At 34.4% G+C, this 18556-nt stretch overlaps 3 protein-coding genes across 3 annotated transcripts; all 3 read right to left on the reverse strand.

Moving 5' to 3' along the window:
* Window positions 1-368: 368 nt before the first annotated feature.
* On the reverse strand, window positions 369-4834 carry LOC127808986 (calreticulin-like). The gene is made up of 14 exons (XM_052347760.1): window positions 4645-4834; window positions 2845-2952; window positions 2495-2687; window positions 2151-2409; window positions 1986-2042; window positions 1825-1872; window positions 1650-1736; window positions 1511-1568; window positions 1342-1409; window positions 1160-1255; window positions 1026-1070; window positions 861-890; window positions 695-769; window positions 369-598 (listed from the first exon to the last, which is right to left on the reverse strand). The coding sequence occupies exons 1-14, from the start codon at window positions 4742-4744 to the stop codon at window positions 587-589; spliced, it is 1236 nt and encodes a 411-aa protein (XP_052203720.1). The 5' UTR covers window positions 4745-4834; the 3' UTR covers window positions 369-586.
* Window positions 4835-6208: 1374 nt separating this feature from the next.
* LOC127808968 (calreticulin) lies at window positions 6209-10369 on the reverse strand. The gene is made up of 14 exons (XM_052347735.1): window positions 10218-10369; window positions 8957-9064; window positions 8574-8766; window positions 8180-8438; window positions 8032-8088; window positions 7872-7919; window positions 7658-7744; window positions 7520-7577; window positions 7354-7421; window positions 7155-7250; window positions 7023-7070; window positions 6737-6766; window positions 6548-6640; window positions 6209-6449 (listed from the first exon to the last, which is right to left on the reverse strand). Exons 1-14 carry the CDS (start codon window positions 10315-10317, stop codon window positions 6438-6440), a joined length of 1257 nt encoding a protein of 418 aa, XP_052203695.1. The 5' UTR covers window positions 10318-10369; the 3' UTR covers window positions 6209-6437.
* A 2344-nt stretch (window positions 10370-12713) lies between these two features.
* LOC127808995 (RNA pseudouridine synthase 1) lies at window positions 12714-15182 on the reverse strand. Its single transcript, XM_052347772.1, has 2 exons — window positions 14725-15182; window positions 12714-13572 (listed from the first exon to the last, which is right to left on the reverse strand). Exons 1-2 carry the CDS (start codon window positions 15113-15115, stop codon window positions 12905-12907), a joined length of 1059 nt encoding a protein of 352 aa, XP_052203732.1. The 5' UTR covers window positions 15116-15182; the 3' UTR covers window positions 12714-12904.
* Window positions 15183-18556: the final 3374 nt, after the last annotated feature.

Here is an 18556-nt window from a genome sequence, read left to right on the forward strand (position 1 = left end):
TACTAACTGCCAAAAGGCAAACATTGACCGAAGAACCCGAAATCTCATCCTCCCAAACCAAACCACAGGAATAAAGATTCCAGGCTCCGGCTAAGAGAAGGACTGATTACGCTTTAAAATTCCGTGGCTGTTGACTTCAGTTTATAACAAGAAATTGCTAGAATTCAATTCTCCTAAAAGGTCGCTCCCAACTCAAAAACTTTCCTCAAAACTCAAACAAAACACACAAACTTGAACAGCCCATTCTGACACTACACCACAGAAAAGGCCATAGCAGAAATCCGCTGCGCAAACCGACTGAAAGATAGAACCCAGAAACACCAGGAATTTTCATTATTGGGGAATTATGTAATTAGTAGAGAGAAAAATAATTTCAAGATAGGGTCATTTCGCATAAATATAACTCCAGTCTGTATCATACTCAACCAAAATTATATCGTTTGCTCTGAAACTTGTTGGAATCAAATGAGACTACGCAATTAGATAATGGGATTTCCCTGAAAGAAAAACTAAAAGCCAAAAGTAAACAAGAAAGTAAAATGTTGACCTCCTCAGCTTCCAAGTTATCAAGAGCGGCCGTCTCTCCCTACAGTTCATCCTGTAATTGCAAACCATGAATATATGCAATGAGAAAACAATAGATTCAAAGATGCCAAATGACTTGAAACAGCTAAAAGTCAATAGAAACACTTACGTGTGCACTTTCATCTGTACTGTCAGCATCTTCAATCGAACCATCATCTGCATCGGCATCGTCTTCATCCTCACCCTATAAAAATATAAAAGCAGTTTACCACAATAAGGGCTCAGCTAAAACAAACAGATTAAATAAAATTGTCGAGACATGTTTGTAGGCTTACATCAGAATCTGCAAGATCATCCTTTGATTCCTGGCAAAATTAATCCAAAAGTTAGAAAACTCCCACGTTGAAAGGTAAAACATAATTAGTATCTGCCATTTGGTTTCATCCATTTGTGCTACTCGTACTCTGATCTCATAGGTAGCAGGTAAGGACAAAACATACCTCCTCTCTCTTCTTCTCTGACTCGTCAAATGCTGCTTTCTCAGCCTGCAACACAGTATAAAAACTAACATCAGCAACTGAACAAACTTTTCACAAGATTTATTTTCAGCTTTCAAAGACGCAAAACAACATACATCCTTGTGTTTGCCCCATGTTTCCTCTGCCAGCTTCTTTGCATACTCTGGGTCATCACAGATCAAGACATTGTCGAACAAGGTTCCAGATTTTACCTAACAAAAGAGAGCACCTTGCTTTTAGTCATCATCTGAAGTTTAACAAAATGGTAACAGTAAGGAGGGGCAAAAAAGTGGAATACCTGCCACAGCTCTATTCCAACATACTTCAAGTTTTGATACACATAGAGATCAGGATCATCTACGAAATCTGGCATATAAAACCAACTTTTACTGTCAGTGAACAATGAAAAGCAAAGATGTTGAGCTGAGATAAAAAGCAAAGCCTTCAAAAGAAGAAGGGACAACAACCTGGGTTGTCGATCATAGGTGCCTTCCACTTTCCCTTGTAATTGGGATTCTTAATTTTCTGCAAACGGAATTTGTTAATTATAAAGAATAGTTTACAATCACAAGGGAAGGTATACTTCAGATTCACGATTCCACAAACCTTTTGCTTCCATGGACCCTTGTACTCAGGATTAGCAATTGTTGGGGGTGTCCACTCACCATCCTCCTCATCATCCCAGTCTTCAGGCTGAATTGCAAGCCCTCTTACTCAGTTACCAATACATCGAACAAAAACTTAGTATAAATGAGTTAAAGTTAAAATTTTAACTCGCTACCTTCTTGGCATCAGGATTAGGTATCTCCTTTGGGATATCATCATACCCCTGTGGAAAAGAAAAGGTTAGAGAAGAAAATGTAAAGCACAACTGCAAAAACAATCCAAGTTCTCAGATATATATAGGGAAAACAAGGATATGGAGTAATGAACGTTAATCACCTCTGGCTTCTTATCTTCAGGATCAGGAATGTATTCTTTGTCATCCCAATCTTCAGGCTGTTGTCAATAAGAAAGTACTCATTATATATAAAAGGGGGAAAAAGAAACTAACTGATCAAATGAAACTAATTGTATCTAGGCATAAAATAAAAATAAAAAAAACACCTTTTTGGCCTCAGGGTCCTTTATCTTCTTTGGTGGTAGAAGGTCCCAATCTGAGTACAGACTACCAGTTTGCTTCTCCACATTATCAATCAGGATGCTGTAGGTAGCATCTGGTCGGAGAATGAATGTATAGACATGAGTCAACTGGTCAGTCTCACAAGGAACATCCTTATTAATCAAGTGATTTGTTCCATTGTAGGTAAGAATAGCATGAACTTTCTTGGTGCTGTAACCACAGATATCTGGACCAAACATAATACTGCAACCAACCATATGGTATAGCAAATCAGCAACTTAACAGGGACTAGATATTTTTTGGTGCAAGAAAAGGATATTCGTGTTACCTATATGGGGTATCACCACCAAATTTCTTTTGATCAATATCACCACTAAGCAACTTCATGTAGCCCCCACCACAGTCAAGCCTCTGTTCATGCTTAACTGAAAATTGGAAAACTAATGTCTTATCCTTATTGCACAATTTTGGGAACTCCGCAGAGATAGCATAGAACCTGTGGTCTTCGCTGGTTTGGATGCCTGTCCACAGGAGAAGAAAGTTAGGTGACATAAAAATCCAAGATATTTATAGGCAGAGAAAAAATATTAGAAAAAACATGGTATTTACATCACATCACTCAAAAAACTTTCTTACATTCTCATAGACAAGTAACTATAGAAATTAGTTAGAAGGTACCTTTATCATTAGGATCTCCATTCCATTTACCGCTAGTATAGTTCCACTCCCCAGCCGTGTTCTCATCTTTCTTCCAGTCGGATTTAACCCACCTACTCTCCCAACCATCTTAAGAGTACATCAAATGGAAAATAATAGGAGTGATGAGCATAACAGACCAAACAAGAAAGTCCCACAAGCTTTGCAAAAAAAATCTTTAAATAAGCACAAGAAATTGTAACCAATAAACTTGCAAGAAGAATGTTTGTCATTGTTGTCAATAAATAAAAGAACTTGCAGCACAAGAATGGGCAAGAACAAAACCTTTTCTTTGATAAATACTCATGTACAACAACACCGAGCCTTAGATTAATACTCAGATGCCATGGTAAAATTAAGGGTTGTTCAGCTGTGGAAAACATGCTCTGTATTTTTTTAAAATTTTTTTAATGGAAAATGAAAAACTGGAAAACATGTTCAAATAGAAAAAATTTCTAAATAAAAACAGAAAAACCTGAACAACATTGTTAAAAATAAAAAGCAGATTTCAAATAGTAATATAAATATGATTAATGGTAATATAAATATTTTTACCATTATCATTATTAATAGTAATATAAATATTAATAGCTAAAATATTAGTATTTAAAATCTTAAAAATTACAAAAAAAAATTAAAATTAGCATCAATAATGATAATGATAAAAATTATAATAATAGCAGTATCATGAATATGGTGTTGGTAGTATGAACAATCTAAATTATTTCATAATTTTAATGCAATAATATTACTAATAATCATTGGACTAAAATTAAAACATTAGTAATGTCATGAATATTGTATTGACATAACAATTAAATACAAATTTAGTATCTCCAGATTTCAAGATAAGAAAATAGTTCTCTATATTAAACAATTGAACAAGTTTTTCAAATTTTCTGTGGAAAAAGAAAACAGGATATAAAATGAGACATTAGACATGAAAAATTGCAATTAGTTCTTTTCTTTTTAAATAACAAACAGCCCCTTATTGTGCAGGAAGATTACATCTACCTATACAGTTGCAAACTGTTAACCATTTTATGTTGTTCCACTTTTCACTACGTTTTAACAGCTTATAGGTCGTATGGAAATTTGACATCAGAAAATCCTCCCTACAAATGTAAGTAAATTGATGTTAGGGTACCTGTAGGGCATATTCGCACCTACATAATAGCCTGATGATTCTAACGAAAGGAAAATAGGTGAAAAAAAGTTTGAAGTTTGAACTTCAGTTCTGATACAGACTGGCTATATGTGCATAATACACATTTGTGTATTTCTTGTCTAACTATTGAGAGATCAAAAACAAGTGACTTAAGCACTGCAGTAACAAGAAATCAAAACAAAACAGAAGAGAAGCAAACGTCCAAAGTTTTCTTATCTCGCATATGAGTATTGGCATCAAATCAAATTGAAGCGCAGCGGAAATGACTCTTTGGAACCATAACTATTTCCAGAATTAAACTGTTAAACCCAAGCGCATTAGAAAAAAAAAAAAATGCTGATAAGCTAGTGAAACAATGGACTAATGCATCAAATTTCTCAACAGATCTACAGCAACAAATTTCAGTTCTCGATGCACGTATCGCATAACCGCGAGTGTTGATTCGTAATCATCAGATCGACAATGCAAACGTACGCATATCGCCAATATTTCACAAGAATCAAAGTCAACATCAATTCACTCCGAGAAACCACTGAAAACCCCTAGTGTCACCAAAAATGAAACTGAAATTTGCAGTTAAAAGGCAGAAAGAACGATTTAGGGATCGGAAATACCGTCAAAACGTTCTTCAAAGAATACTTCAGCAGATGCGGTCGCTACAAGAGAGAAAACAATGAGGAAGAGAAGACTAGGGTTTCGTCTCTCCATCGCCATGTTCACTCTGACTTAGAGAGAGAGAGAGAGAGCACGGAAGCGAAAGGGCAAGAGAGAGGGAGATATTTATACACGAGATTAGTCCGCTGCTGTCCACGGTGCTGATGAAATCAAGGCTAATGGCCTGCTGCTTGCCGTCCTGTTGGTCTGCTTCGTTGGATAAAATCAGAAACGTGTTTGTTTTATTTTTTATTTTTTATTATTTGGCCAAGTTATTAAGTTGCATCATAAAATTTAAACTTATCTAAGTAATATTATTCTCTTTAAGGCAATAAAAAAAGCATCTCTCCAGAATATTCCTCCACCCAGCTCTCTCTCTCTCTCTCTCTCTCTCTCTCTAAGGTGGAAAAGTCGCGTCTACCCAAAATAACACAAAAAAGTTTCTCTAGAATCTTCAACCCCTGACCATCTCTTATTTCTTCTTTTTTTTTTAAATTTATTTTTTAAAAATAATGTCGTTTTAATTAAAATTATAAAAATAATATTTGAAACAAATTATTTTACGAAACTCGAGAAAAAAAATAGAAGGGAAACTGTTGCAGAAGCTTCTATGATCGTCTGTAACTCCTAGCACTAGCAGTTCGCTTCTACTCAAACCAACCCATCTTTATTAGTCTCCCAACCAGTTTGACCTTGAACCATTCACTCTACCTCTCCGGCTTGGACGATCAAAAGTTCCTTCAGATTTTCAATTAAATAAAATGCATTGTTAGAAGTCGCTTTCCAAATAATCATTTTAGAATTTCAAGGAATTTTGTTAACTGATAAATGCTAACAATTGTGTGTATAATTGGCTTTTGGCAGTACTGAATAAGTTTCTTTGTTTTTTTTCCTTTTACTTATCTCAGCAACAACAAAATAACGAGGTGGCAAGTTCTTATTTTATTTAATTTCCTCCTAATAGCAAAGTCATCGGGCTACCAACATATTTTTATTAATATCAGTTTCAACAAATATATTTTAAAATATAAGTTAAGCAACTCAAAAATTTAACGCTAGCTAAGAAGAGTTTAAATTTCCGAAATAATTTAGTAGGCTAATAAATAAGTTAGAAAAAAAACGAAAAAAAAAAACCCTTAATGACATTGTGATCTAATTCATCAATAGCTGCAATTCTAAAACAAAATTGTTCAACGAAGTTGGGACAAATATGTAGCAAAGTCCCTATCCAATCAGTTGGTGCAAATTGCAATCTCTAACTGTTCATCGCCGTGTTACATCATGACGGTTATCTTGTTTGTTCAGCTTTCAATTTCATTGTGTCACCTGACCTGACCTCACGACACTGACTCATGGAATTTTGATAGTTGCTTCAAGCGGTTTTCCTTAGATAGTAGAGAAAAAAATTAAAAAAAAAAAAAAAAGAGGAAATGTGGAGAGGGGCTCAAACCGGCCCCCTCAGGAATTTCATTATTGTGGGTTTATTTAAATGGTAAGAGAGAAAAAAATAAAGAAAAAAGGAAATGTCAAGACAGGATCATTTAGCATAAATATAAACTCCAGTCTATATGTCTTGCTGAATATCAAAATAGTTCAAGTCTCTCCTTTGTTCTCATACTCGCGGAATCAAGTGAGGGCACTGAAGCAATTAGCCACTGGCTTTTCCTAAAAGAGACTAAAGCTAAAAACAAACAACCAGAGGAAAAATGTTGACCTCCTCAGCGTCCATGTTCTCTAGAATGGCTCTCTCTACCTACAGTTCATCCTGTAGACACAAAGCATGAACATATGCGATGAGAAAACCAATAGATTCATAGAGACAGATGACCTAAAAAAAGCTAGAAAGTCAATAAAAACCCATACATGTGCATTTTCTTCTGTACTCTCTGCATCTTCCGTCGTACCGTCATCAGCATCATCATCTGCATCTGCATCAGCGTCATCTTCATCCTCACCCTATAAAAAAGATAAATGCAGTTTACCACAGTAAGGATTCAGCTGAAACTGAAATAAACAGATCAAATAATATTGTCAAGCCATGTTTAGGCTTACATCAGAATCCACAGGATCATCCTTCGATTCCTAACAAAATTAATCCAAAGATTAGAAAGACAAAAAAAAAATAAATAATCACTTTTCACCTACAACTGAAGAAGCTAGTCATGATTCAAATATTTCACCAAGTACATTGAAAAATGAATGAAAAAATTTTCCACATTGCTGGGTAATATATGATCAGTATCTGCCATCTGCTTTCATTCATTTGCAGAACACAATTGCTAAGAGCTTTAATGTTATGCTCATTTCATAGGTAGCAGCAGCTAGGGACAGAACATACCTCCTCCTCTCTCTTCTTCTCTGCCTCATCAAATGCTGCCTTCTCAGCCTGAAAAGAGTTAAAATATTGAACATAAGCAAATAGAAGAACTTTAAACAAAATTTGATTTTTAGGGACCAATAAACAACATACATCCTTATGCTTGCCCCATGTTTCCTCAGCCAGCTTCTTTGCATACTCTGGGTCATCACAAATCAAGACATTGTCGAACAGAGTTCCAGATTTTACCTGAGAGAGAGAGAGAGAGAGAGAGAGAGAGAGCAATCTTGTTTAGTGATCCCCTCATGTCCAACAAAATGGTATCAGTAACAGAGGCAAAAAAATGGAATACCTGCCACAACTCTATTCCAACATATTTCAAGTTTGGATACACATAGATGTTACGATCATCCACAAAATCTGCATACATAACAATTTTTATTGTCAGTAAAAAATGAATGCAGTGATGTTGAATTGAGATAACATGCAAAGCCTTCAAAAACAGAATGGAGAAAAACCAGGGTTGTCAATCATGGGTGCCTTCCACTTTCCCTTATAGTTGGGATTCTTAATTTTCTGCAGACAGGAACTCACTAGTTATGAAGAATAGTTTCAAATCACAAGAGGGCTAATATTTGATTCAGAATCCCACGAACCTTGGGCTCCCATGGACCCTTGTATTCAGGATTAGCTATTGTTGGGGGTGTCCATTCACCATCTTCCTCATCATCCCAGTCTTCGGGCTGAAATTGCAAGACATTCTCACAGTAATACTACCATACTTTTTACAAAAGCTTCAAAACATAAGTATAAAGCACAGATTTATTTTTTTTTTTGGGCTAAGACAGAGTTATGTTTTTAATTCACTACCTTTTTGGCATCAGGATCTGGTATCTCCTTTAGGATATCATCATAACCCTGTGGAAAAGAGAAGGAAAAAGGGAGAATAAAGTACAGCACAACCATAAAACCAATATTCAAAGTTGTCATATATTTTAAGAAAAACAATTCTCTAATTAATGTTAATCACCTCTGGCTTCTTATCTTCGGGATCAGGAATGTATTCTTTATCATCCCAATCTTCAGGCTGTTGTCAGTAAGTAGGTACCCAATACAAAAATCAAAAGAATTGGGTTGATCAAAATGAAACTAATTGGTATTCAGGAATAGAGAAATACCTTTTTGGCCTCAGGATCCTTTATTTTCTTTGGTGGTAGAAGGTCCCAATCAGAGTACAGGCTACCAGTTTGCTTCTCCACATTGTCAATCAGAATGCTGTAGGTAGCATCTGGTCGCAGAATGAATGTATAGACATGAGTCAACTGGTCGGTCTCACAAGGAACATCCTTCTTGATCAAGTGATTTGTTCCATTGTATGCAAGAATGGCATGGACTTTCTTGGTACTGTAGCCACAGATATCTGGACCAAACATAATACTGCATCCAACAATATGGGATAGCAAATCAGAAACTTTACAGAGAAATGATATTTCTAGTGGATGAAAAGGAAATTTGTGTATCTCGCAAAAAGAAATTAGCAAAAAAGAAAAAAGAAAAGGAAATTTGTGTTACCTATATGGAGTATCACCACCAAATTTCTTTTGATCAATATCACTGCCAAGCAACTTCATGTAGCCGCCGCCACAGTCAAGCTTCTGTTCATGCTTAACAGAAAATTGGAAAACTAACGTCTTATCCTTATTGCTCAATTTGGGGAACTCCGCTGAGATTGCGTAGAACCTGTAGTCTTCACTGGTTTGGATGCCTGCAAAGGGCAAGAAAAACAAATCATATAGAATTCTAAAATATTAATAGGCAGAGAAAAGTTCAAAGAAAAACAAATAGTATTCCAAAAAGTGCACATTTATGTACCAGGCATTATAATGTATCATAGAACTCAAAGAACTTTCTACATTCTCATAGACAAGTAACTGTAGAAATTAGTTAGAAGGTACCTTTATCATTAGGATCTCCATTCCATTTACCGCTAGTATAGTTCCACTCCCCAGCCGTGTTCTCGTCTTTCTTCCAGTCAGATTTAACCCACCGGCTCTCCCAACCATCTTAAGAGTACATTAAGCAGAAAATAATGGTAACAAGGAGCATAAGATGTCAAACTAGAAAAGCCCCTACATACTTCACAAAACAACTGTTCTAACACCCATGAAAAGATAAACAATAAACTTGCAGGAAGAATACTTGTCAATAAATAAGGAAATTTGCAGCACAATACAGCAAGAAGAATAAAACCTTTTATTTGGTAATGATGAGAAGGTAATTGAACTTCAGATAAATACTCATATCCTACAACACCAGGCTTTAGATAAATACTCAAATGCCACAAGGAAGTTATAGTGCAAGAAGATTCCATCTTCTCGTTCAGTTTTAAACTATTACATGTCATTTCCACTTTTCACCATATTTAGCAACTTGCAGGTTGGACAGAAGTTTGATATTGATAAAAGCCTCCATATTTACACCACATAGTACTCTAAAGGGAAAACAAGTAAAAAGAAAACGTTCAACATTTGAATACAGTTCCAATAGAAATCAGCTATACATGCGTAATACAGATTTGTGTATTTCTAGTATAACTCTATTCAGAGATCACAAAATGTGGGTTGGCGGCACAGTAACAACAAATCAAAACAAAACAGGTGAGAAATAAGTGACTAAATTAAAATTTCAATATGAATACTATGAAGTTGCAGACTTGTTACTTGTAGCGCTACACAAATATAGATGAAACAAATGATTCAGACATAAGATGCAGAAAAAGCCACAACTCAAATAGCTTCTACACAAGAAGTTTTGTCTTATCTCGCATATTAGCAACAAACCAAATAAAACCGCAAGAGGAATGACCTTTGGATTCATGACTGCATCTAGAATTAAACTACTAAACCCAAAGTCACCCCTAAATAAAATGCTGATAAGCTAGTGAAACAATGGCCTAATGTACTAAATTCCTCAACAGATCCATATCAGAAACGCAGATTTAGGTTCATGGAATTGCAAAACCCCAAGCAATGATTCGAAATCATCAGATCGACAACGTAGAAATAAACAAATCGCTAAATTCAAAAGACGGATCACTGTTAACATCAATTCAGCCCACCAAACCAGTGAAAACCCCTAGCGCCGCCGAAATGAAGGCGAGATAAGCAAGCGAACAGCAGAAAGAAAAATTTAGGGAGACAGAGAGATCCGAGATACCGTCAAAACGCTCTTCAAAGAAAACTTCGGCCGATGCGATCGCTAGCAGAGAGAAGGCAACGAGAAAGAGAAGACTAGGGTTTCGTCTCCGAAACGCCATAGCTACTCCAAGACTGAGAGAAGCCAAAGCACACGAGAAAAAGTTATTTATATATGCGATTTGACCATCGCTTCCTACGGTGAGGATAAGATCAAGGCGTCTTTAACTCTGCTGAAAGCATGGACCCGCTTTGCACCTAATCATTATTTTTCATATATCGGTAAGTATGGAGAGAAATTGTATATAATATAATTTAACAATCCAGTAAATTGCGGGTAAACCCTTAACATATGCTCAATGATCAATATGCATGGCGGAATTTTGTAAATTACAGTAAACTTAACTCGTAAACCAATTCAATGGAAGAAAGAGATTTGATTGGTGAGATTTTTGTAACCTTCTTAAATTCTTTCTCACTTTGTTGAAGAGATTAAAGACAAATCTTTAGATTTGTTGATTTTTCTAAATTTTCCCATCTTAGCCACTAGCCTGCTACTAGTCTCATCTTAATTTTATTTAATTATTTAATTTAACGATTTGTACAATAATAATCTTTTTCGTTTTACCTATGCACATGGCAATGATAATTTTTCAGGGTAAATCACATCTTTAATTAAATTTTTTATATTAAAAATATCGTTGACCACAACATTTTCCTAATTCTAAACTAATTTCATGGGTTTATTGGCCCTTTTGCTTTTGCTTGTCACATATTTTTTATTTCTTTATTGCATTTGAAGAGAAGGATCAAATAAAGATGGATGAACTAAAAAAGAGATGAAAATGAATTCTTATTATTTAAAAGACACAATAATAATAGAACGAAAATAAATAAAAACAGTTTAAACCCACACGGCAAAAGAAAGAAAGAAAGAAAAAAGCCACTTTAAACCCTTATTTCTTTCTCCACCCCAAGGAGAGTTCCCCTCTCATTCCATCCATCCCCTTTGTTGTTTAATATTTGCAATTTGTCTCATTTCTCAAAAACCAAACCCAAAGAAATGGATATGCCCCAAACTGTTGTTTTATGTTTCCATTTTATCCATTCACATTGCTTTAGCAAACAAAGATAAACGTATCAGCATCCTACTCTCTACTCTCTCAGACAAAGATAGTTTGCATTCCATTTCATTCTCATTCCATTACGACCAACTCTTTTCATAGCAAATCTTTGAGTTCTGCTGAAACTGGAACAGCAAAAAGGCATACAAACAAAAAACCAACAGAACAATGCATCTATAACGAGTTAGAGAAATAGACAAAGATCTCATATTTCATGGTTGTTTCCAGAAGCAAAAGTGTCTCTCATTCTCATCCTTGCCATGGACAACCATGCCCGTCTTCAAAGAGGGCACAACTTAGCATTCTGAGCACTGAGAAGAAGAATATAATCGAGGAAAAAGATGTTGAGAAAATGCCAGATGGGGCAGGCCGGCACCTGCTGATTCTTCATCGACACAATGAAGGGGATGACTATGCCTACCCTCACCCAGTTTGTTTGAACAGTTGGTCAGCCGCAAAAAGCTATCCAGACGGCTGCACTGTGTGTACAACTTTCACTGCTCTCAACGGAGATCTCTAGTCAGCAGCAAAGGCTATCTCCTCCCAAGCTGCAAAAGAATAAGGTGGTGTTTCACATACAAGTTCAGAAATTGCCAATATAATAGCAATGGCAAAAACTTTCCTGTAACACTACATGCTAATCATAGGAGGTACCAGTGATGCAATTAGATACTTATGTTTTCGTCTAATCTGCCTATTGCTGTAAGCAAAAGTTTATTGAACGAAGTCTTGAGAACTCTTCTGTACAAATCATTGCCTCATTCAAAATAAGGTCAGTTCAAAAATATTGTCTATATCCTCCTATGCCGTCATGGTATGCTATTGTTTTTTCCTTAAACAAAGAGAAGTAACCCAGACATAATTCATGCTGCTTATACTTAGGTTTCAGATGGATGTAATCTAAAACACTATTAAAGCCTAAGAGAAATAATCACCAAATTGATCAACTACAAGGATTTCTAAAATTTCTAAATTGTTGTAGACATTTCAAACAAGGCTTCCAAGATTTCACTGCATGCTGTCATGATTTGGCCCTTTGACCTCTCCCTCATGCTAATGACTTGGTACTGAGAAAGGCAATAAGATTTGTCACTCTCATGCTAATGAATGGGAAGAAGAGAACAGGTTTAACCTATTCTAAATCTTACCCCGAGTTACCTAAAGCTGTCCCACAGTAGAAGGGGAGAAGTTGTTGGAGTATGAGATATTCTAGATGAGAAAATCATTAAAAAAAAAAAAAAACTTTTTACAACAGGTAATGCCAATAATTGATGATGCTATTGTATCGGTGCAAAGAAATTCATGGCAATTGTGATTCTTTCTCACCAAGAAATTTACAGTGCCTTAGTTATGCATAATGTCGAAATGCTACAGAAGGGATAAATTACATGGAATGGAAATCAAGGATATATTTAACTATTCCAATAAGCTGCCGGTCAACAAAATTCAACATATCACATGGCGTTGTAAAATTCCAGTTATTGCACAAATAAGTACAGAAAAACCAAGAAATAGAGCAAAAACAAAAAAGAAAACCATTGTTGATGAGAGGAATAATCAATAGTTACAGACTGATGATAAATATTTAACTTGACAACGGCTGCAGTGCTTGGCTTGCCCACAATGGCAAGGGTGCCTGAAGCACTAGTGGAAGACCTGTAACTGGGTGCTCGAAGGACAAGCTCTCTGCATGAAGTTCATGACCATCAAATGTTCCCCCTTTCCACTCAAAGACACCCTCGTACTTCACATCTCCTCTAATGGGAATTCCAAGGTATTGGCAATGCAAACGAATTTGATGAGTTCTTCCACTTTGTGGATATGCTCGCACCAAAATTTCATTGTGATGCAGATTAGTATCTGTCACAGATTTTTCTTCAACTATTATAACTTTTTCTTCACGCTCAGATAACTCTTTGAAGCACCCCTGCCCATTAACTGATAATACTTCAAAAAGAGTTTGCATGTCTCTAACAACTGATCTGCCGGGTAAAGCTCGACCAACATCTTGGAAAGCATAGACGCGCCAGGCTCCAAACTTCGATCGACCATGACCCGACTTAATGGTGATTCTTTTCCATTCTGGTACTTGTCCAATGCAGAAAGCAATGTATGTTTTCCTGACCTTGTGGTTTGTAAAAGCCTTCACTAGCTTAGCAGCTACTTTGTGTGATTTGGTTATTAACATTACCCCACTGGTGTCACGGTCAAGTCTATTAGCAAGGTGGAGCTCCGGGAGATTGACTTGGGCCCCTGAGATTAAGTAAGTTAGCACAGGCACGGATTTGTTTATTTCTTTTCTCATTAAAGGTCACTTTGTATGAGTGTTGCAAATGATATTCCCTTTCTGATTTAAAGGATTTATCAACTTTAAGCTACTGCCAAATGATGCAAGCCGTCAAGAAATTTGATATCAATTGATAGCAGTGTGGTTACCAATCAATCAAGATTTGTGGCAATTTTCCCAAGCCCACTCCCCACTCCCACCAACAACCACCACCAAAAACAAAATCTAGAAGGAAGGGAAATAGTATTAAAGGATAAATATGCACCCACTGATATGGATGGGTAGAGACTGAAAAATTGACATTTCCTCTTCAGAATTAAGCTGGTCATCAAATGTAATACCGTGATCAATATATTACCTTCTTTAGAATTCACATTATGTTTCACCATGAAGAAAGATTAACTGAATAAATAAAGTTGGAACTGTGAAGTGCAATTAGATCCCTTCTGGGAGAGAATTCATACAATTTGAATTGTCAATTAGAAGAGTAATTTTTGGCTTGGTTGGACTAGTAATTAATGCCTGCAATGAATCAACTCCTTCCAACATTCATGTACTTTAAATTGTTGAATCTACCAATTCACTATTTCATCTCATCTCTGCGGTGCTTTAATTCTTGCATCTCCCCACAATAAATTGCAACTACTAAAATTTTAAATCTAATGAATCAACTAGTTTTGACTGCTGAAGACAAAGAAAATGCTTTCAAAATTAAGCCAAATAGTTGTTTGGAACAAAGTAGAATTCCTACTTCTTGTAGAACCTTATTTCTGTGCATCCTAAAGGATATGAAATTGCCCCCTCCAACTGCTGATAAACCAAAATAAAATCACTTCAATCATTAATCCTATGTTAATAATTGTCCTGAGTTCAAGACGTTGATACCAACCAAAGCTTCCGAAGTAGTCATCTCAAACTTAGGTAATTGAAGCCATTTGCTTTCTTTAAATTTCAGATTGTGTCAATTCTAGATTCAACATTTTTACTTGTTTTCCATTTATCTACATCATTTCAAATGGAAAATCAAGTTAGTAGTAAGCAACAAATTCAACATATCGAAGGGAACAACAAAAGAAATGAAATTAAATTAACAAAAGCACAGATTACATTAACCTCACCGAGTTGAGCAGAATCATCAAACTCATTGAGCAGACTGGGGATCGAAGGCAGGACGGCCTCGCAATACACCCCCTGAGGCTTATTCACAGCAACAAGCCAATCGTCCTCGAAGAGGACATCACTTCTAGAGAGAGAAAACAGGCTCGATTTTGAAGAAGCTGCCATGGCTCTATTCAACTCCATTTGCTTGGATATGGCCGGAAACGGCGGGGACAATGGCACAGGGTAAATTGCGGCACTTTTCCGGTCATTGCCTAGCCTCTTTTTCTGTAAATCGGAGTGGCTCTGGTCCGCCATGGTCAGAAACCTCGAGGTTTTGGAGATTCTGACGAAGATGGGAGGAGAGAGCAGGCCTATTATTGAATGAAGACAGGAGAAGAGGAGAATCATCGATTCATGGCAATTGAGCCATGAACTTTGGGGCAATCTGCGTCTTGCTGCGGAAGAGAGTATTTTTTATTTTTTAGGGTAAAGTACAATAATTATTTCTAACATAATTTTATGATAATTATTTTTTTAAGTAATTTAGTTAAATATTTTATTTTTAAAAAATATATTTACTATATTTTATTTTAATATTTAAATGTAATTATTATAGAAAGCGTCCCTCCACTTTCATCTTTTTCTCTTTTATTTGGTTTTAATCTCCTTGTTTTTTTTTTTTTCACAGTCTTTTTATCAATATAAATTTTCCTTTTTTTATCCCTTTTAAGATTTATCCAAATTCAAATTTGAAAATCAAATTGATATTTATGGTCAAATATATATGTTCAATCACAAATTTTCTTGTTATCTCTTCGGTCTATATTTTTTTGTATCTTTTTTTTCATATCACCTAGAGCTTCAAGATTTGAAACAACAAATTTTCAAAATAAATTTGTATCGTAAGTTTTTTTTTCCTTTTTTTCAAACTTTATGCTAGATTCTTTTCTCTTTTTTACTCTCCCCTAAATATGAGTTTTGACTACAAATCATATCTATTAGCATCAAATTATAAATCTTTGTCATTTTCATCCTCCGTTTTTTGTACACCAACCTAATTTTTTTCCCTTCATGCCAAATGTAAAGAGGATTTATCTATGAAGGATTAACTCTTAGATCTAGCATATAGGGAAAAAAAATTAAAAATTGTCTTGGTGATATGGAAAAGAAGGTGAAGATAGAGGATGAAAGACTAAGGCTGCGTTCTCTTTGTTTTTTAATTTTCAGTTTTGAGTTTTTGAATTCATTTTCAGTTTTCTGTTTTGATAGTCTGTTTTTAAAAAATTGAAAACACGTTTTCTTTGTCATTTTGAAAAACTATTTCTCAAAACAGAAAATTAGAAAACGCGTTCTCTTTGAAATTTTGAAAATATTTTTTTAATAATATTTTATACACAAAAAATTGATTATTCAGTAAATTAGAAATATTTAATATTAATATATTATTAAAAAATATATACATTTTAAAGTTAATAAATTTTGTAATATTTTTTTCTATTATAATAGTAAAATATGAATAAATACATAAATAAATGTGTTTTGAGTTTAGAGTTTATTTTGGATGAAAACACTCAAAACAACTTTTTGTTGTTTTGAGTTTTCTTTACAAATATTTTTTTATTTTCAAAAATGCATTTTTAAAAACAATAAAGAGAACGCATTTTTATTATTTTAAAAAATTAAAAACTAAAAATGACTTGAAAACAACAAAGACACCGCAACCTAACAAATTTGGATTTCCAGAAACATGACTTCTACTCAAGATGAAATCAATGGTCAAAGTTGAATTTGTGTTTTAAACCCAAATATTGGGTTTAATTTTGCATCTATTAAACTTAATAATAAAACTCATTTAATTTAAACGAATCTTATTCATCAAACCAAATTCAAATATCATAAAATGTTAATCAACTAATCTTTGACAATTCCTTTTTAAGCTTGACTTGGCCTATTTACAACCTTACAAAGGGTTATACACTTTATGTCCAATTTTTTTACTGAAATTGGTTCATTTTACCTGTAATATCATTGGTCATTTGTGGACGGTGAATGTGAATTGTACAATTGATCTTTTCCTTCTTTTTTCTTTTTTTTTTCTTTTTTGTAGCAACGTGCTTGCTTGCAGTAATCTTTTGACTCATCAAGGGAGTAGAGCTCATTTTGCACAACAGTCATCACTCAAGAAACATAGTAAAAAACCACAATTCTATTAAAGCTTGAATGCAGTTCCAGACATATCTTTTGAATTCAAAGCACACAAATCACCGGTCTTTGGACTGCCATGCCATGATCTATGGAAGCTCTGAGCCAGTATGGTAGACTAGTGACCCTGATTGGTAAGCTCTGAAATCTCAAAGATTGTCTGGAACTCCATCTCCATGCAGCTTTAGCCTGCAGTAGCTAGAAGTATATGGTTTTATATCTTCGGAAACTACTAAAGGTCTTTGGTTGAACTCAAAGTAAACTAAGCGAGAAATCACAATGCAAGAGCTTCTCGTAGCGTGGAAATGCCAAACCCGAAAGCGTTGGTTGGCTTTGGCCCAAATTTTGGTGTTTAGAAATATGCGCGCTCGCCCATGCACCAAGAGATCCCTTCCTTGAGGAAGAGCCACTGTTCTAAATCCTTGTCTCCTTGCTGTCTCACCAATGAAAATAAGTTATATAATTTGTCTCATTAATGAAAATAAGTTATATTATTAAATTAATATACATCATCAAATAATAATTATTCTAAACTAACAAAAAAAAAATTAAATTTCTTCTTTTAAAATTAATTCTATAATTAATAAAAAAATCATTTATTTTACATAAAGATATGAATTTTTTCAGACAAAATAAATTTTCTTCCAAACATAATACTTTTAGATAGAATATGAATATTTTATATTAATTGCATAATGAATTTTAAAATAAGAATGTTAAGTTTTTTGTTATTAGTTTGAAATAATCAATGTTTGATGATGTGTATATCTTATTTTTATTGGCGGAAAGCTAAAGCAACAAGAAATCGAACATCAAATCTAGACTCCTGGAGGAAATGCTAGACTTCTACGACTTTAAATCTTGCAAAATCTAGGTAACTAATAATATAAATATAATCTATTATCTAATCATGTTTTATTAATGAGAAAAGGCACAATTTATTGTAATTTTCAATATAAACTATATATAATGTCTGTATTTGTGTGTGTATTATGTTTTATCCTCTTGTTTTCTTTGCATTTTTCTACCAAGAAAAATAATATAAGATCCACCACATATGCAAATTTGAAAATTGAACAGAAAAAAATAAAATAAATTACACTTGATATTATTGAGACTTGATAAAAAAGATATATAGGAGCACCCCAGCTTATTAAAAATAAAAAAAAAAATCTCTTTTGACTTTATTAATGATAAATCACTTTTCTTCTATTATGAAAAAATAATTATTAAATGTTTACAATATGTCTTCACCCCCTAACTCCTATGTAATTATTCCTCAAAAAAATAAAGAATAAATTAGTATTGGGCAATTGTCTTTGCCGACCACATCCATTGACAATGAAAGGAACCGAAATAGTGTTCCTCCATCAAGAAATTTAGAAATTTAGATTTGGTTCTTGATTTGTATTCCTCTTGATTTTATAGAGACAGATAAAAAGGAAAAAAATCTCAGCAAGGTTGAAATATATAGACTTGATTATCAATGCAGTTTTTAGGTATACCCCCGAGGGGTGTGTTTGAGTGTGTGTGAGCACTATGAAATAAAAATGAGAAGGGAGATCTAGGTTTTTTTATGTCGACGTTAGAAATTGGTCGACCATAATTCGTTAGTTCACACTGATAAAATGAACATAATTGGGAAGG

The sequence above is a fragment of the Diospyros lotus genome, chromosome 1 (assembly GCF_014633365.1).
Source record: "Diospyros lotus cultivar Yz01 chromosome 1, ASM1463336v1, whole genome shotgun sequence".
Lineage (NCBI taxonomy): Eukaryota > Viridiplantae > Streptophyta > Magnoliopsida > Ericales > Ebenaceae > Diospyros > Diospyros lotus.